Source organism: Alternaria atra, assembly GCF_907166805.1.
Source record: "Alternaria atra isolate CS162 genome assembly, contig: 29, whole genome shotgun sequence".
Taxonomy (NCBI): Eukaryota; Fungi; Ascomycota; class Dothideomycetes; order Pleosporales; family Pleosporaceae; genus Alternaria; species Alternaria atra.
Window position 1 is genome coordinate 1,588,649 of NW_025091327.1, and position 16,314 is coordinate 1,604,962.

Below are 16,314 nucleotides of genomic sequence, written 5' to 3' on the forward strand. Positions count from 1 at the left end.
TTTTGTATGTATGTACAAGAATTCAAGCCACAGGGCTTTTCGGACGCTCTAATTTGCAGGAATCATTGTTCAAGGACCCTGAACAGTGATGCTAGCAGATCCTGAGCTCTGGTAGCCTTCAGTAGCAAGGATCTGGTAGTTGTGCGTACCAAGCTTCTGTCCGTACTTGGCCCAAGCATCGAAGTGGTTCTTGACAGTAATAGTACCGCCAACACGCTTGCTAGTCCTGACAGACCAGAACTGCTGGAAGGTAGCAGTACCATCGATGGAGGGCTGGTTGGTGCGAGTAGTTTGGAGAATGTCGTATGTGCCGCCGTCAGAAGTGACGGAACCCTTCTTCTGAGCAGCAGAAGAGGGGTTGTAGGAGCCGTAGGACTCGACGATGTAGTACTCAATCAGCGGGTTGCGCGTCCATCCGTACAGTGAAATGTAAGAGTTGACGTTGGCAGCGTTCCAGGTACCGGAGTACGTGACTACGCGCTCGGCGCCGGGGTTCCTGAGAAAGAGAGTTAGTAGTGTGGAGAGTGTGGGTAATGGGAACGTCATACCATCCCTTGCCGGCAACAAAGTTACCGACGTTGGACCACTGGACGTCGTACTTTCCAGCAGCGCCGTTGTTGTAAGTCACTTGACCCTGACCGTCGGTCCAGAAAGAGTAGAAGAAGCCATTGTTCGTGCCAGTGCCAGCGGGGGTAGAGCGAGCAGTCAGGTTGGCAGACTCTTCCTGAGCTTGAGCCTCCAGGATGAGGTTGAGGGGCGAGGCGAGAACCGCGGTGGCACTGCCGAGAGCGAGGAGGATAGAAGAGAAAGCAACCATGTTGTCGATTCAAGTTGGAGATGCTTGGTGCCCTTCACTCACGGACAGTAGAGACCCTTATATATCTGTGGAAGCATTGCACCATACTGATCACTACCAGGGATCACCTGTGAACAACGGCTACGCATCGGCTTGAAGGAGGTTTTCCAAATTGGAGGACAGCGGCCGGAAGAGCATGCCTGACTAGTGGCGTATATCAGCCGCTGTAACTGTGGGGTGCATGGCTACGACCCGTTGCCATGTGTGGAGCCGTACCCTAAAAACAAGATCGAACCACCGGTTATTCAGGGACCAAAAGTGCTGGTTGGATAAGTGTTGGAAGGCGAGGTTTTGAAACTTGAAACAAAGTCATTTCCGATAGAGATGCGTTTGGTGTTGACCTGTCATGCTATAGGCCCGAAGGGCTGTGGTGCGACAAGAGTGGAGCGTAGAACACCCTCCTGAGATCGTCCAGAACCACCTTGACTCACTGCACTTGGATCAATTCTTCACAACTCCAAAATCTATTCCATCATTGCAAACGTGTTTCTGGTCGCGTGTATGTTGATATTGTACAAGCTTTCGGAGCGTAATCAAGCTCACTCAAGCACTGCGCCAATCCATGGAGCATGCAGTCAAGCCACTTTATTTTCGCATCATTAGCTTGTTTGCACTTTATCCATCTCGGCATGCGACACGACCAGATGACCATACGTGATATATTCGCTGATGGCGTTAGCAAAAGCATTTTGATCCAAGACCAAGCATTTAGCCGGTGACTTAGCAGTGCGGGCGCCTTTATAGTGAAGATCGTCATGCTTAACTGCTTCCACCCGGTTGCTTCGTCATGGATACATTGCGCCAAGATTCTTGGTAGCCGGAAATTAAATACGTAAAGGTGGGGTGACATGATGCCAAGATGTGAGGCAATGGAGTAGTACGATTGATGTTAACTCGTTGCCAAGTCCGATAGCCGCGGACAGTCATGCCGGTAAACAAATGCGACTACGCTCTCTTGGGTATCTCAAAATAAAGAAAATATGGCATATACAACGAGGCGAGAGTCTGACTGGCTAAGTCGCCGCCCTCCCAAATCAACATCGGTCATTCCAAAGTCGATCAATGACCTGGAAAACCGCCGTGACTAACTTCATAGTGTCGCCATGAATGTGCTGTCCGAATCGCTGTTGCATCTTGTCGGGATGCCAGCGCACTCGCTCGGACTTGAGTAGCGCCACAGAGTCCTCTCTCCACGCCTTTGAGCTGCGCAAGAAGCGTTCTATCTCTTCTTTTGACACGTGCTTTGCCTTACCAGACACTACAGGCCATGGCATGAGCTCACGCACATTCACTTCTGTCTCTTCATCCAGAAGTTGGGCGTTCTTTAAACTGTCCCACTTGGTTGTGTAATTCTCCCATGCAGCCTCTGCCTCTTTGGTCTTCTTGCGCTCTTCGCCTCGACGCAGGCTCTCTTCCATGCGGCGCCGTATGCCATCTCTTTCCGCTTCCTCCCGCTCGAGTTCTTCGTCGAGCTGACTGCGTTGTGCCTTCCGGTTTCGACGCGCCCGCTCCTTCGCCTCGCGCTCTTCCACGATGTGCTGATGACTCTTCTCCCACATCTTTGAACGCACATAGTCTGCATACTCCTCCTCTGTCATACGCTCCAGCTTGCCATCAGGGCCAGGCTTGGTATCAGGATATATGTGTACAGGCTGGCCGTATACGCCTTCCCAGTACGCAGCACCCTCGTCGTCGGCAAGCGCATCGAACAGCGACTCGCGGAAAGCTTCCTCGGAGACTGGACCTGGAGAACCTGCGCCTGACTCCTCTAGGTTGTCGTATAGTGATTCGCGATGACGGTAGTCTGGATCGTAGTATGCACCGTCTCGTGTAGACGTAGGGTGACGATCTTCGTGAGAAGTGCGATGCTTGTGCTTATGTTTGCGTCTTGAGTCGCGATGGCTGCGTCGCTCTTCGCTGTCACGACTGGACCTGTGTCTCTTTGAAGTGTGATCGTCGGTACCTTCATCCTTGCTTTCGCTCTCATAGCGCTTTGAGCGACGTTTGGAGCCGGACTTGAAGTGAAATCGTGAAGCTTTAGCCTTGGTATAAAGGCTCTCCGCTGGGTCGCTAGCCTGCTCCTCCATGGTGAGGACTATGATGATTCAATAGCCAGTCGTGCATGAGTGGTATATGTAAAAGGATGCGCGAGTGGAATGCCCGCGGTCATTCCACGGTTGAGAGTGGAGGAAGGTGGATTGCGGAGAAGTCGCGGAGGTGTCGATGATTTCACTGGTTGCGCGCGCGCCTTGGCATGCAACATCTCAACTCGCGATCGCGACTCAACATAACTCCGACACAACACCCATCATGTCGTTCAAATTCGGTCTTAATGTCAAAAACAAGGGCGCAAACCCACTGGCGAAAGCTGTTGCCAAGCCTGCTCTCGGAAAGAAGAAGAAGCCGCTCTTCGACGAAGAGGAGGAAGATGTAAAGGGCAAATCTAAAGCGGCAGATGGCGTCCAGGAAATCGGCGAGTTCAACTTCGAAGATACCCTTGCGTCTGCCCCAGCAGACTCCTCAAACCCAGCGCCCGCAAAGCCAAAGAAAGGCCAAGCTCCAGCTCCTCCGTCCAAGAAACCCAAACCGAAAGAAGATGATCCCACAACTATCGCATACTCTGCCAGCGCCGCAGAAGCCGAGAGACGCGCACAAGAGGCATTAGAAGCCGATGCCACTTTGTACGATTACGATGCCGCCTATGACGCGCTCCACGCAGTCAGTGCCGCCAAAAAAGCCGCTGAGCGCGAAAACGCTGCGGAACGGAAACCTAAGTACATGGACGCGCTATTCGAATCTGCAGAGCAACGTAAGAAAGATCAATTACGAGCACGCGACAAACTTCTCCAGCGCGAGCGCGAAGCGGAAGGCGATGAATTCGCCGACAAGGAGAAGTTCGTTACAGGCGCATACAAAGTCCAACAAGAAGAAACCAGACAAGCGGAAGAGGAAGAGAAGAGGCGGCAAGAAGCCGAGGAAGAGAAGAAGAAGAAGTTCGGTATGCAGGGTTTTCACAAACAGATGCTCGCGGAGCAGGAGCGACGGCATCAGGAGGCTATGGAAGCAGCGGCACAGGCACTGAAAGACGGTGTTAAACTCCCCGTCGAAGAAGCCGAGAAGGAGAAGACGGACGCTGAGATTGTGGAGGAGCTACGCAAACAAGGCAAGAATGTTATTCTCAACGAAGATGGCCAGATAGCAGACAAAAGTCAGCTTCTCTCAGCAGGCCTCAACATCATCGCAAAACCCAAGCCCCCTCCTTCCGCCTCTGCCTCTACCGCCGCTGGAAACCAAACACAGCCAGCATGGACAAAACCTAAGCCTGGTCGACATGCGCAACGCGAACGGCAGACACAGATGGTGGCCGAACAAATTGAAGCGGCGAATAAGCGGAAAGCAGATGAAGAAGCTGAGGAACAGGCGAAACTGGAACATGCACGGAAGAGTCAGAAGACAGAGAAGGATATCAGCAGTGCCAAGGAGAGGTATCTGCAGAGGAAGAGGGAGAAGGAAGCTGCTGCCAAAGCTGCGGCTGGGAAGTGAAAGTAGTAATGATACACAACACATCGATATACGTGTTTTTGACAGTATAGCCAGAAGTCATTCGTGACATTTTGCCAATTCGCACACCAAACACATGCGTGAGCCAGAAGGTCGTCAGCGCACTTGTAGAATGTATTCAAACTCTCTATATACACTAAATCCCTCTTCACACCCTGATCCTCTCACCTACACCGCCCAGAAACTCACCGGATCCCATCAGCCTCGACTCACAAACCCAACTTCGCCCTGTTTTTCCTCAAGCCTCTCAGTCCTCTGCTCATCCTCCTTGACCGCCTTCATCACCCTCTTCCATCTCATCTTGGCAAGAACGAACCTCTCAGTATCATTGCTTAGAGAGAATCCAAAGGCCTTCATCACTTGATGGGCCTTGATGCCCATCAGCTTCCAGCTGAGAGCGGCGTCATGTTCGGAGAACTGCGTTACGCGCGGTTCGATGCGCTCAATGAGCGGGTTGAGAACCCGAACCACCGACAAACCCGTGCTGAGCTTACGCATCTTCAAGTCAACGACAATGGAGAGCGCCAGTCGCTCAACGGCTTCAAGCCGGGGAAAAGAAATCGTGGCAGAGACAGCGGCGCTGAAGGTTCCCTCATTGTTTGAGGAGATGATGGCGTTGGGGTTCTCAGTGACAGTTGAGGACGATGTGGCTGTTGTATTGAAAGATAGCCTGTATATCTGCGATCGACTAATTGATTATCAGTAAATGCCCAGGGTCAGGTCAAATCAGATTCTAAAGTGTTGGTATCGCGAAGTTGCGGCAAACGTTCGATAGCTAAAGAGGAAACAGGAGTTAAGGCCGCAAGATCAACAAGATATATGCGTCCTTAGTACGTAACAGGCAAACCAATGGCGATGGTGGGTCGGGAAAGAGATGCAGTCAATTCGAGAACTGCCTAGGATCTACCTCACCTCGAAAGACTGCAAACACTTCAACACAGGGCAGTTGATTGAGATTGACGTGATACTGCGGCGATGTGGGATGGCCAATGATACTACAATGCCAGAACTACAATGTAGGATTATGATAGCAACGAAATCGAAGAGATGAACATAGAGATAAGTGTGAGAAGCACTGAACGTACGAGGATCAGGAGAAGCAAGGAGTAGATACCTAGTCGTTAGGCTCACAATTGACATCTAGGTTCACAATCGGCAGTAGCAGAAGCAGAATCCGTACCTGAAGTCTTTATGATAGCGCCGTCGCCGTCCTGAGCCAAAATAACTCCTAATCCAGGCCGTGGTCTCGTGCATTGTTCCTCCGCGAAAATTACTGTGCCTCATGCTATTACCAGCCATACCGGTTGCCTGCTTCTCTCTTATTCCGAGCACCAGCAGCGAAATGATCCTCCAGTGCATCCTTCTGGGTAGTCGCAACGTTTACCAAGCTTCGGAGACTGTTCTTCCCAGTGCCAGATATAGACTTGAGTGGATTGTGCTGCACCGCTTCACCCTGTTGCCGTAACTTCTCATTATGGGCATACTCCATGTCTGTGTTGAAATCCTTGATCGTGGCACCAGAAAAGTCTGGCCCACCGCGTCCTTTCTTACCGAATAGTTGGCGGCGTTCTGCTTCCGATAGGTTCAATTCAGAAGCAATGTTGGTCAGGTCATGAGGATTCGATCCACCTGTGGATGGAGAAGCATATTGTGCTGCCTCATTTGCTGGTGGCATATTATAGGCTCCCTCTGCCATAGCAACATCCTGTCCTTCTTCTGTGCCGTAAAGAAGTGGTTGATACTGGCCGCCGGATGTCTCCTTGAGTGCTGGTTCTGCTTCATTTGAGACGCTAAAAAGGGAGACCTTCGGCTTCCGCGGCTTAGTGTCGGGAGGTGGTTGTTGCGGTTGCGACGCGGATGCGCTTGCATTTGTGCTTGTCGTAGTGCTCGTCTCATTTAATGTTGCTGTTGGCCGAGGAGCCACGGGCTTCTTTTTCTTGCCTTTGCCGACAGACATAGGTACAAAACGCGGCGCCGCAGGTTTGGGTACCTGCTGCGACTCCGGCTCTGCTTTCGGTTCTTGTGCCGTTATTTCTGGCTTGGCCTCTGCTTTGGTCTCTGATTTAGGTGTTGGCAAGTTTAGCATAGCCCTGAAATCTTCCCTCCTCATAGGCTCCTTCTTGATCGGATTGCCAGTCTCATCGTACTCCTCTGCTTCTACTTTTGACTCCCTTTTGAATGCAGGCTCTGCACCAGTCTTCAGATTGACACCAGAAGCGAGACCCTTCCCCAACCCTCTATTCCCTGTCTTTGAGCCTTCGGATGCTGAAATGGCGTTCACATTTGGCTTCTTCGGTGCAGGTAACATTGCGTTGAAGCCGCCAAACGATGAACCCCCGCCCAGTCGCGCTTTCTTCGCCGGTGGCGCATCATCCTGAACATTCTCGGATCGTGACTGCGACGCGCCGGGAAGGTTGACCTTGATACGTCCTGGATTCGAGCGATCGACGACTTTCTGAAATGCGAGCTTCGCGGTCGGCTTTGCGACTACTTTCGGTGCGGGCGGCGCTTCGCCATCGGATTCTGAGTCGGAATAACCGGCAAGTAGGTTCATGGTAGTTCTGTCGCGTGGATTCGAAAACGGGTGTTCAGCGCAGGAAATCGGAATGTCGACGATGAGATCACTGCACGCGCGCCTCGACAAGGGCCAATGCCAAGCCAGGGTCCAAGGTACACATTCATCTCCCCACATGGTTCACTCCAGCTTCCCTTGATGGCTTCATGATACCCTTTCAGCTGGTCTGAGCATACCCTTCTATTACGAGACTATGATACCTTGACCTCCCAACTATGTCGCTCCTTCAAAACGAAGAGTAAGCCCATCTTACTTGCACGTCGTACTCCGCAGCTAACTTGGGCAGCTTTGTGCTATACCAGCTTCGAACCGCATACCTCTCCTCGATCAAAGACGGCGTGGGCGAAAGACTGATCAATGTCGACTCCAGCGTCCTGAACAATCCTGCATTCCGCGCTGCCGGCTGGGTTCCCAATGCAGCCGACATCAAGCGCACCTACTCCCCACCAATACCAACGGCGATTACCTCGGAATACTTCCAGGCTCCGCGATCCGCTGGGCTGAAGCCACCAGAGGGATTTGGTGAAGATGATGAGGAGGGTGGCATGGTCACGGGAGGGGGGAGCAACGATACGGTGGGACCCACGCTGAATGCGAAGCGGAGAAGGAGGAAGGAACAATTGGAAGAGGACGACAGTAGTGATCTCAGCGATGAGAGTGACGAAGACGAAGATGCGCAAAGGTAGTCGACCGTCAAGCGCTGTGCGAAATGAACTGACGGAATGCCAGACCAGCCAACCAGATCAAATTCACTAAGATGCCACTACGGACGCGCTCCGGATCGTCGCCCATGCCCGGATCAGCCCTGCGCAATGAGCTTGCAGAAGCTGGAGAAGGACCCTCACTCATGATCACGTCTCCATCACGGCCACCGGACGACGTATTGCGAAGAGGGTCGTTGGATGCTGTAGATGTGGGCAAAGGCCGGCCAAGAAGAGACACCATAACGAGCAGTGAGATGTCTTCAGAGAATGAATTCGATAACTCATCGTTCCGAAAGAGGAGAGTGAATCCTCGCAAAGCCGCTGGCGCGAGCCAGTTACTTTCCAAGCGCATTGAAGAAGACGCTGTAGGAGCTGTTGGCGCACGTGCACGCCTTGAGGCTCTACACGAAGGAGATGAATCAGACGATTCCCTCACATCTGAGTTCTCTGGCTCCGACGATAGCGCGTCTCTTATCGGCGCAGGTGGCGACCCATTAGACTCCTCTCCGGCAGGTGGTGACCTTCCAACAATGCCCGGCATGACACCCTTCCAAAATATGTCACCGAAGAAGAAGAAAGAGTCGATTGCGCCAACACTACAAGCACTACCTCCGCCACGGCCGATCAGCTTTGTGCTGCCAGTGAGCGCGTTGACCCAAGCACTTCGGGCCAAGGAGCAGAAGCCATCAAATCCGCTACAGCGCTTTGCCATGTGGAATGCTGCCAGTGAGGCTCAGCAGAACCCTCTGTACATCAAACTCTACTGTCCGTTCTCATCCAAACCGTCAAAGCCTGTCGAGCTGTTGATCCGGAAGTTTAGTGACAAAGGGGAGGGTCCTACTGTCGCGGAAGCAATTGGATACGCATTGCATCGATATCAAGAGGAGAAACTTGAACCGCCGTTGTCTCCTGAACAGATGAATGTAAATCGCTGGGTTATGCGCATGTACGACGACGGAGAAGTCGATGACGAATTCCCGCCTTTGACTAGGAATAAGCCGTTGAAAGACTTTGCTTCGAATAACGCCCGTGGTATGCGCCCCCGAGCGCGGGATAAGCCATGGGACGAGTTTGCACTTGTTGAGGCATCTCAACGAGAGTTTGGCGAGAATGAGAAGCTCACACCGGTCTACAGTCAGGAAGCAGCCAGTGCAGTTGCGTCACAAACCGACGGTCCCGACGAGAAAGAAGAGAAGAAGCCCCTGAAGCCCCTCCCAAGTCGTGCGAAGAGCTTCAGGAACCCTATTACCGGTCCTTCGTTCGCGCCGACAGCAACGCGCAAAGATACCAGTAATCTTGCCGACGTACCAAAAGTCCCACAAACACATGCTGCTAGTCGTACCGGAGCACCAAAGACAGTCAACGTCCATTTCACCGACGAGAACTTCAACACGAAACACTTCAACATTCCCTGCACTACCGACACTTACATTGCTGATATATTCGATCAAGTGTGTCACGACTTGCGATTGGAGAAAGCTTTGTACATCCTCAAAGTGAGCGGAAGCACTACGGTAGCGCCACCCGACCGTACTGTAGAAGCTCTAGACACACGAATGGATCTGGATCTTGTGCGTCGGCGCTTCGTGGGTGACGGCGTCTACGGACTTGCAGGTTCGCCAGGTTCTTCATCACCCAATGCACCACTCATCATCAGTACCGGCGGCGCGCCAAAGAAAACAAAGAAGGGCGACCGAACCAATGCCGCTGTCTCTGGTCAAGGCCTTATTCATCCACTCGCCAGGAACGGCGACTCTGGTGCTCTAGCTCTCACAGCAACAAACTACTACCGCCGCTATGCCGTCCTTCGCAAACAGCCCATGTCATTCGCCTCTTCCACTTCTCGCATCATTGCCCTCGATAACGAATACATACACATTATGCCCGGCGAGTCCAAGACTGGTGCGCGAGGTGGTTTCGGTGTTGAAGGTCAAGGAAAGACAACCACTGTCCACTTCAGCAGTGTGGTCGGTAGTAAGGTCAGCAAAAAGCACCCAAAGATGTTCCGAGTCATTGTCTTCAAAGAGAGGGAGACGAAGAGATACGACTTTGAAGCTCAGAGCACGAACGAGGCAGTGGAGATTGTAAGGGAGATCAAGAATGGAGTTGAGAGATTCTCGCAAGGTATCGTCTAACGGCGACAGCAAACAGCCCGATCAGAGCATGAACGACTTTAGGGTTCTCGACATGGAGTTTTGAGGTAGCTGGCATGTCTTTACTACTTTTATGGATTTTTGAGCATGGGGTGTTTTCAAAATGGCGTTGGACCTGCAGTGGCGGTTTCAGTTATTCTTTAGGGAAGATACCTCCAACATATAGATATCCTGCTGATGTATATACAAAACTTAGCCGCAACATGCGGAGAATCTGATGCTGTTTACAGAGACAACCCCATATGACGCCTCGTTTCTGAGGCTTTGTTTCACTGTGAGACACGCCCTAGGCTCTTGTATTCCAGATAAAGACTCTCTTCGGATACCCCATGACGTTCACGGTGCTATGTTTCCTTGGGAGACAAGACTTATATACTGCAGTGCGCATATACTATTGCCCTTGCCATGTTAAATACATCGATAAATTTCTAATCTCCAGATCTTTTCGAAAGCATGTACACGAGGGTAAGCGATTTCCGGAAGTATGGCGCTCGAAAAGAAGGTGGTGCTCGCACGTGTTTAATTTGGGTTTGCCTTGGATCTGCGCACACAAAATAGACTTTTAAACGGTGGGATTGAATGAAGTAAGGTAGAAGGCATCGATGATGTTCAGGATTTTTCATGGACCGAGCCGAGCGCTAATGTACCTGGGCAAGGTGATGCAGCGGATCCTATTTCCACATGGGTCATAGCCACTCATGTTTGGACCACAGATATATTGTAACAAGAGGACGCTACAACTTCTCTTTCCATGTATGGTTAGCGACATACGTGCCTTCGGTCGGGTTTTCGGTATCGAAACTGAATAGTGTACATGAGAAGTAGTAAGCGGAAGCGGAGGATTAAGTTATACAATAAAACGTCAAGACGCAGTGTCACGGATTCTGGAATAATGTGCTGTTTTTCGGTTCTCCACACGTCATGCTCATATGTGGATACATGGTACTTTCGGAGAGACCAGACAGCACATGAGCAGTTGGTTCTTTGTTTTGGAGACAGCACATGGGTGACACCCCGTTCAGTTTCTGGAAGAACGCAAAGAGAAGTGAGTTAGGTTGAAAAGAAGACTTTGAAGAAACGAGCGACCTTATACCCATCATCCCCCAGCGCTAAGCACGTGCGCTGATTAACGCGGCGCGCTATCAGCGTAAGAGAGCCGCGGAGTTCGTCGCCGGCGCGTAAGATGAGATGGTGGCATGGTATATAGCCTCCGTCTTTGGTTCTTCTCCTACTTCCAACACGCTACCATACTCCCATAAACTAGGAGTCACAAACCAAATGGGCATGTGTTTGCAAAATGAAATCAACAGCAACATTACACAAGATCATGTTTGCACCAATCTATTTCTTTATATACATTTTGGAAACACACGAGCAACACGCATGGTCGTCTCCGGTCCATTACATTCCCCAACTAAACTCATCCGCGCCATTCGCCCACATACCGAAGATCTGAATGGGAAACTTGTCGGCAATATATTGGTATCCAGCAGGATTAGGATGAAGATAATCACCCGAATCATACAATGGGTTGAGTTGACTCGGTATCTTGGGGTCGGCAAGGAACTTGTCGAAATCTACTACAGCATCAAAAACCCTGGAGGTGCGGATGAATGTGTTGATGCGCTGGCGTGTCTTCTCGCGCTCAGGAGCAGAGTAAGGTTGCTGAGTGAAATTGGCCGGTGCGCTGAAAGGCGTAATGGTGGCGCCGAAAACGGGGATGCCGTGGGCGTGGATGAGGGTGACCATCTGTTCATATGCCTGAATCAGTTCTTGGTAGATTTGCTCCTGCGCTTCGGGTGTCGCCGGCGCAGTTCCGATGTCGTTGACGCCTTCGAAGATCATCGCATACTTGACACCTGGATGCGCCAGTACGTCGCGGTCGACACGTCCGAAAGCGTTGGGACCGAGACCATCTGCTAGGATGCGGTTTCCTCCTGCAGCGAGGTTACCAGCGGAAATATACTTGGTGGAGGGGTTCTTCTGGAGACGTGCGAGGAGCAGGTCGGGCCATCTGTTGTTCTGGTTGGTTGTGGATCCGCGGCCGTCGGTGATGGAGTCGCCGACGATAAGTAGAGAGCCAACACGCGGTTGGACCCAAGCTTCGATGGAGGACAGGAAGTACCAATGTGCTGCGGATTGTGCGTTTGAGTCGCTGACAGCGAGACTAGCGGAAGAGACCGCATTGCCAAATTGCCACCAGCTTGTTGTTCTGGAGCCGGGATGGCTAGTGATGCTGTTTGTGGTCTGTCCGTTCGCAAGATACATGGTCACGGTGACGATCTGCTGCGCCTTGATCTCAAAGTTGATGGGATCGGACACGGCGAGTGCGCCGTTTGGCACACTGATACCGTCCTTCCCTCCAAATGTCACCTTTTGTACGGTGTTGGACTGGATTTGGTGGATACCGGCGGTTTGGTTCAACGGAAGCGCGACCGTTACAGCGGTGATGGGGAGGTTGGAACCGCCAAAGACGTTGGAGAACTTGAGACGAATTTGGTGGGCCGATGTCGTCATGTACAAAGTTTGTCGGATCGTAGAGTTTACAAAGACAGCACCTGTTTGATTCTGATATATTCTGTTAGTAGTGCTTTGACAATGCGAGAGTATGCCGACATACGAATGGAGCAGGAGGTAGGTTCGCTGGCTCCGTGAGCTGAGGCATCGATGCCCATGCGTCCACCCAGTGGCCATTAGAAGGGTTGGGACGAATGCTCTGCTTGTCCAAGATCCTCTTTTCGATTCCAATCGCATGGCCTTGGACGGACACTGCAACGCCCACAAGGAGCACTGCTAACCTGGAGAAGATCATACTGGCTCAGGTACTCCGGGATTGACGGCTCGATAGAATGACGATGCCACGACCGACAAACATATTGGGGGTCTACGCATGTTTAATACCCTACCTCTGCCACGGTCCCCAAATTACGGATGTAGGGAAAGAATTGAGGCTAAGCAGGGACACGAGCATACATCTGGGATGGTGCAGGAACCGATCTACGGCCTGTTCCTGAAAGAGTATCTGGGGTGCCGTTAAAGTGTGGGGATCTGCGGAGATGGGCGGATAAATTGAGCGGACCGAGAAAACCTGGTTGGTGGGCGCGTTCTTTTGCTCGCAACGCTGTTTATCCATCGGCTGCAAACCGCGTAAACTGCAATCCTGACGTTTGCGCGCTGTATTCGGGCCGCGGGCACAATTGTTCCGTTAGCGACAGGACTGGGCGAAGAAGCACCGAGTGGAAAGAATCATGTATCCATATTCATTGGTATCGTAATCCATGCAATAATACAACAACGCCGCCCATGCAATGCCCAGGAGTATTTAACGCCTTGCCAGCCAGAAGCATCGTCTCTAAACGTCGTACCTGGCCGTGTATTGTGGCCAACCGGATATGTGACCACAGAATTAGAAGGCATAACGCTCATCCAGAAGGTACAGGTATTGGTTTCTCGAACCGTCGCCCGCTTCGAGTGTCAGAAAGTAAGACTTTGGCGACGTAAATGGGAAGCCAAGTGCGGTGGATCTTCTGGCTAGAATTACAGGTCGCGCGGAGGTGCCCAGCAGAAGTGTCGGCGCCCAAGACCTGCATAGGAAGAGCTCAGTATGAGCTTCCAAACGCACGTAAAGAGGAGCTGTAAGTCCATCAACAAGTCATGCCCGCAGACTCAAAATTCATCATCACTCTCCGCCTTTTTCTTCTTCCGGCTCGAAGTCTTCTTCTTCTTACCATCCACGTCCATGTCGCCCTCACTCTTCTCCGGCGCATCGGCGACCTTGGAGACGATTTCGTTAAGAAAGTCGAAGCGGTCGGTCTTGGTGATGGCTTGCTTGAGGTGGATGGAGCCGACGCGCTTAGAGTTGCGCGCCTTGGCTTCGGCGGCGGCTTTGGTGACGAGGGAGATCATGAAGAGCTCGAGGGCTTTCGCTGCGAAGTGTTAGGGAAGCTTGTCGTGTACAGAATCGCAAGTACGTACAAACAACGACGGGCGTGACTTGGGCGACCTTTCCAACATCGTCGTCGGCCTGCATGATGCGCTTTATGCGCGCGACAGGAAAGTGGTTCTTGATGGTGATGTTGTCGGTGTTGGGCGTGTCTGCCCCGCCCAGGCCGTTGCCCGCGTCTGCCATCATCGCGGGCACCGACGCGTCAGGCATGTAGTCTGCATCTTGCATACTCTCCTCCTTCTTGACACCACGAGGCATAAAAGGCTGTGGCGCAGGGTGGCTCTGTAGTGCCGGAATAGGATTTGGTGGAGGATAAAGGGGTGCGACGTGGGAGATTGAACCTCTGTATCCTGTATGCTGGGGATGAGTAGGCTGCTCGGCGGAGTAGTAGGAAGATAAATCTGGCGACTGTGGAGCCCAATTGTTGTCCATTGGCTGGAGCTGGTGGGACAAGGATCTTAGGGAGATGACGCGCTAATTGGGCCTTGTAGCGAGACTTGGGTGACGCTATGAAGCTGCTTTAGTCTTGGTGTGGTGCAGGCGGTGAAAGCATCTGCCACCGTCGACGAGCGGGGACCACGCAGGTTTTATCTACTTTGTAGCCCGCGCGTGTGAGGTCCGTGCCCAACGCGCCTTCCCGACAAAACCACGCATCCGTATTCGACCTCCGCTCCTCAGCCTTGTCACGTTCATCGTTCCTTTCCACGGTTCGCTTTGGAAGGGCATCGGTGAATGCGCGAAGCCAGCAGTGGATGACGACACGAGCACGCCAGAGACATGTCCGCGATGTACAAACAGCATCGCGGTTCCTGCTTCTGTTCGCAATGACGAAACCCCCTCGGTCGCCTGAGGCTGTGGTTGATCGGCGCGCAGAACCTGGAGTCGCTGATGGTGTAATTACTTGATCTAATCTGACACTCTGCCGCGCTTCTAAGTTGACGAGGCGTCTGCCTGGTATCCTTCTTCGGGTGAGATGCTTCAACTCCTGACTTCTCTCTACAGCCGTCCACATTGCCATCGCATATAGAAAATATACTATACCCCTCAAACGCCTCATGTGTCTTTTGTGATGCTGCCATCCTCTTTGCGGCCCTCTCTACCTGGACCCTCTCTCAGCCATGTCTCTGCAAGGCTGTTCTTCGGGTCATCTTCAGGGTATCCGCGCTGCCGCCTAACGTCCAATACTGCCTGCCGTATTCGTCGCGTGCACTCTTTGCGTATGCTGACGGCCTCGGGCGAATATTTCAGGTTGTCATTCAGCACACCGACCTCAAGTTGCCCTCCCTTTCGCTCCTCATTCGCGCGCATCTGTTTCCAGCGTGCGCGCAAATCGCCAAACACCTCCTCAGCATCCAGCTTCTCGCCGAATGTTACCCGAACGTTCTTGAACGGCCGTGGTATGAAGCGTGGGAACGTGCGCGTCTCGTGCATGATGTTGTCGAAGCCTTCGATGAAGATGGGAACAATGTCCGGCATCGGGTCGCTCTCCAATATCAGACGTGATACCCCCCATTTGAAGTAGCGCATGATCCTGTCTTCAGTCTGGTGGATCATGCCTTCAGGGAAAATGTGAACCCACGCATGCCGCCTACTGAGGTATGCAGAGGGTGCAGGAAACGTGTCTTGTCCGTTTGTAGTGAACGTGAGGTGGCCGTCGGTGAAAGGATCGATGAGATCTGGGCTCTTGAGCGACGTCGTAGGCTTCGCTGGTGGATCTTGCTCGTGGAATGGACCGCGCGAAAGGAGACGGATCGCTTGCGTTATAGTAGGCTGAAAAAGGCCGCCGAATTGAGAATGCGCCGAGCGATGTGTAGGAAGGACCTGTCCGAAGGTAAAGAACGTTGATAGTCCTCTGGTATGGTGTCAGTGGAGCCTTTTACCCACTGAAGTAACCTACTTGTTGGTGAAGCATAAGTCGTAACTGCCCAGTCCCCAGCGCAAGTTGTCTGGGTTGAAGATGTAGCTGAGAGGTAGAATTCCCCATAATATTGGATCATCCATTCTGTCCAAATTGTATGAGCGGAGTCGATTGATTGCGAGTGCGAGGCCATGGCAAACGTACGTACACGGAGATGTGGTTCGAGACTACACATACATTAGTCCTTATTTCATTCTCCATGCTTTACAATGACATACCAGTAATGAGACCCCTCTCTCTACTCGCAGGATCCTCCCTCTCGTCCAACAGCTTCAAGAAGCCCTCCATGCCATGCGTCTCCACCTTGCTTAGCCCGGTCAAGAATCCTTTGCATAAAAGACCGACGGCGCCCATGGTGAAGGCAGACGCGGCGCGCCATGGCCCGCTGGGAGCCTCCGGCTGCTCCTCTGGTCGCATTGGTGTTGTCGTGGGGTTGAGAGCGACATGTGAAGATTTCGCGCTCAATAGTTGGCTGCCGCGGCCAACCAACGTCACCGCCAGGGACCGGAATTTTGGCGACAGGGATTAGCGGCATTGCGGCCTGCACGTGCGGCGAGTGGCTGGCTCTTCCACCGTCGACACTCAGTCTTCCATCACCAAC

The 16,314-nt window shown here is 52.3% G+C and overlaps 8 protein-coding genes across 8 annotated transcripts; 2 read left to right on the forward strand and 6 right to left on the reverse strand.

Annotated features, from left to right (window-relative positions):
* Positions 1-69: 69 nt before the first annotated feature.
* Positions 70-817, reverse strand: ALTATR162_LOCUS8839 (uncharacterized protein; the record flags this gene model as incomplete). The annotated part of the gene is made up of 2 exons (XM_043316472.1): positions 70-496; positions 549-817. 2 exons carry the CDS (start codon positions 815-817, stop codon positions 70-72), a joined length of 696 nt encoding a protein of 231 aa, XP_043172407.1.
* Positions 818-1,890: 1,073 nt separating this feature from the next.
* On the reverse strand, positions 1,891-2,943 carry ALTATR162_LOCUS8840 (uncharacterized protein; the record flags this gene model as incomplete). The annotated part of the gene is made up of 1 exon (XM_043316473.1): positions 1,891-2,943. The coding sequence occupies one exon, from the start codon at positions 2,941-2,943 to the stop codon at positions 1,891-1,893; it is 1,053 nt and encodes a 350-aa protein (XP_043172408.1).
* Positions 2,944-3,166: 223 nt separating this feature from the next.
* On the forward strand, positions 3,167-4,399 carry ALTATR162_LOCUS8841 (uncharacterized protein; the record flags this gene model as incomplete). The annotated part of the gene is made up of 1 exon (XM_043316474.1): positions 3,167-4,399. One exon carries the CDS (start codon positions 3,167-3,169, stop codon positions 4,397-4,399), a length of 1,233 nt encoding a protein of 410 aa, XP_043172409.1.
* A 216-nt stretch (positions 4,400-4,615) lies between these two features.
* ALTATR162_LOCUS8842 (uncharacterized protein) lies at positions 4,616-6,971 on the reverse strand (the record flags this gene model as incomplete). Its single annotated transcript, XM_043316475.1, has 2 exons — positions 4,616-5,105; positions 5,719-6,971. 2 exons carry the CDS (start codon positions 6,969-6,971, stop codon positions 4,616-4,618), a joined length of 1,743 nt encoding a protein of 580 aa, XP_043172410.1.
* Positions 6,972-7,207: 236 nt separating this feature from the next.
* ALTATR162_LOCUS8843 (uncharacterized protein) lies at positions 7,208-9,831 on the forward strand (the record flags this gene model as incomplete). Its single annotated transcript, XM_043316476.1, has 3 exons — positions 7,208-7,230; positions 7,279-7,674; positions 7,722-9,831. The coding sequence occupies 3 exons, from the start codon at positions 7,208-7,210 to the stop codon at positions 9,829-9,831; spliced, it is 2,529 nt and encodes an 842-aa protein (XP_043172411.1).
* A 1,419-nt stretch (positions 9,832-11,250) lies between these two features.
* ALTATR162_LOCUS8844 (uncharacterized protein) lies at positions 11,251-12,661 on the reverse strand (the record flags this gene model as incomplete). Its single annotated transcript, XM_043316477.1, has 2 exons — positions 11,251-12,417; positions 12,470-12,661. The coding sequence occupies 2 exons, from the start codon at positions 12,659-12,661 to the stop codon at positions 11,251-11,253; spliced, it is 1,359 nt and encodes a 452-aa protein (XP_043172412.1).
* An 854-nt stretch (positions 12,662-13,515) lies between these two features.
* On the reverse strand, positions 13,516-14,227 carry ALTATR162_LOCUS8845 (uncharacterized protein; the record flags this gene model as incomplete). The annotated part of the gene is made up of 2 exons (XM_043316478.1): positions 13,516-13,775; positions 13,825-14,227. The coding sequence occupies 2 exons, from the start codon at positions 14,225-14,227 to the stop codon at positions 13,516-13,518; spliced, it is 663 nt and encodes a 220-aa protein (XP_043172413.1).
* A 621-nt stretch (positions 14,228-14,848) lies between these two features.
* ALTATR162_LOCUS8846 (uncharacterized protein) lies at positions 14,849-16,130 on the reverse strand (the record flags this gene model as incomplete). Its single annotated transcript, XM_043316479.1, has 4 exons — positions 14,849-15,647; positions 15,693-15,797; positions 15,862-15,880; positions 15,932-16,130. The coding sequence occupies 4 exons, from the start codon at positions 16,128-16,130 to the stop codon at positions 14,849-14,851; spliced, it is 1,122 nt and encodes a 373-aa protein (XP_043172414.1).
* Positions 16,131-16,314: the final 184 nt, after the last annotated feature.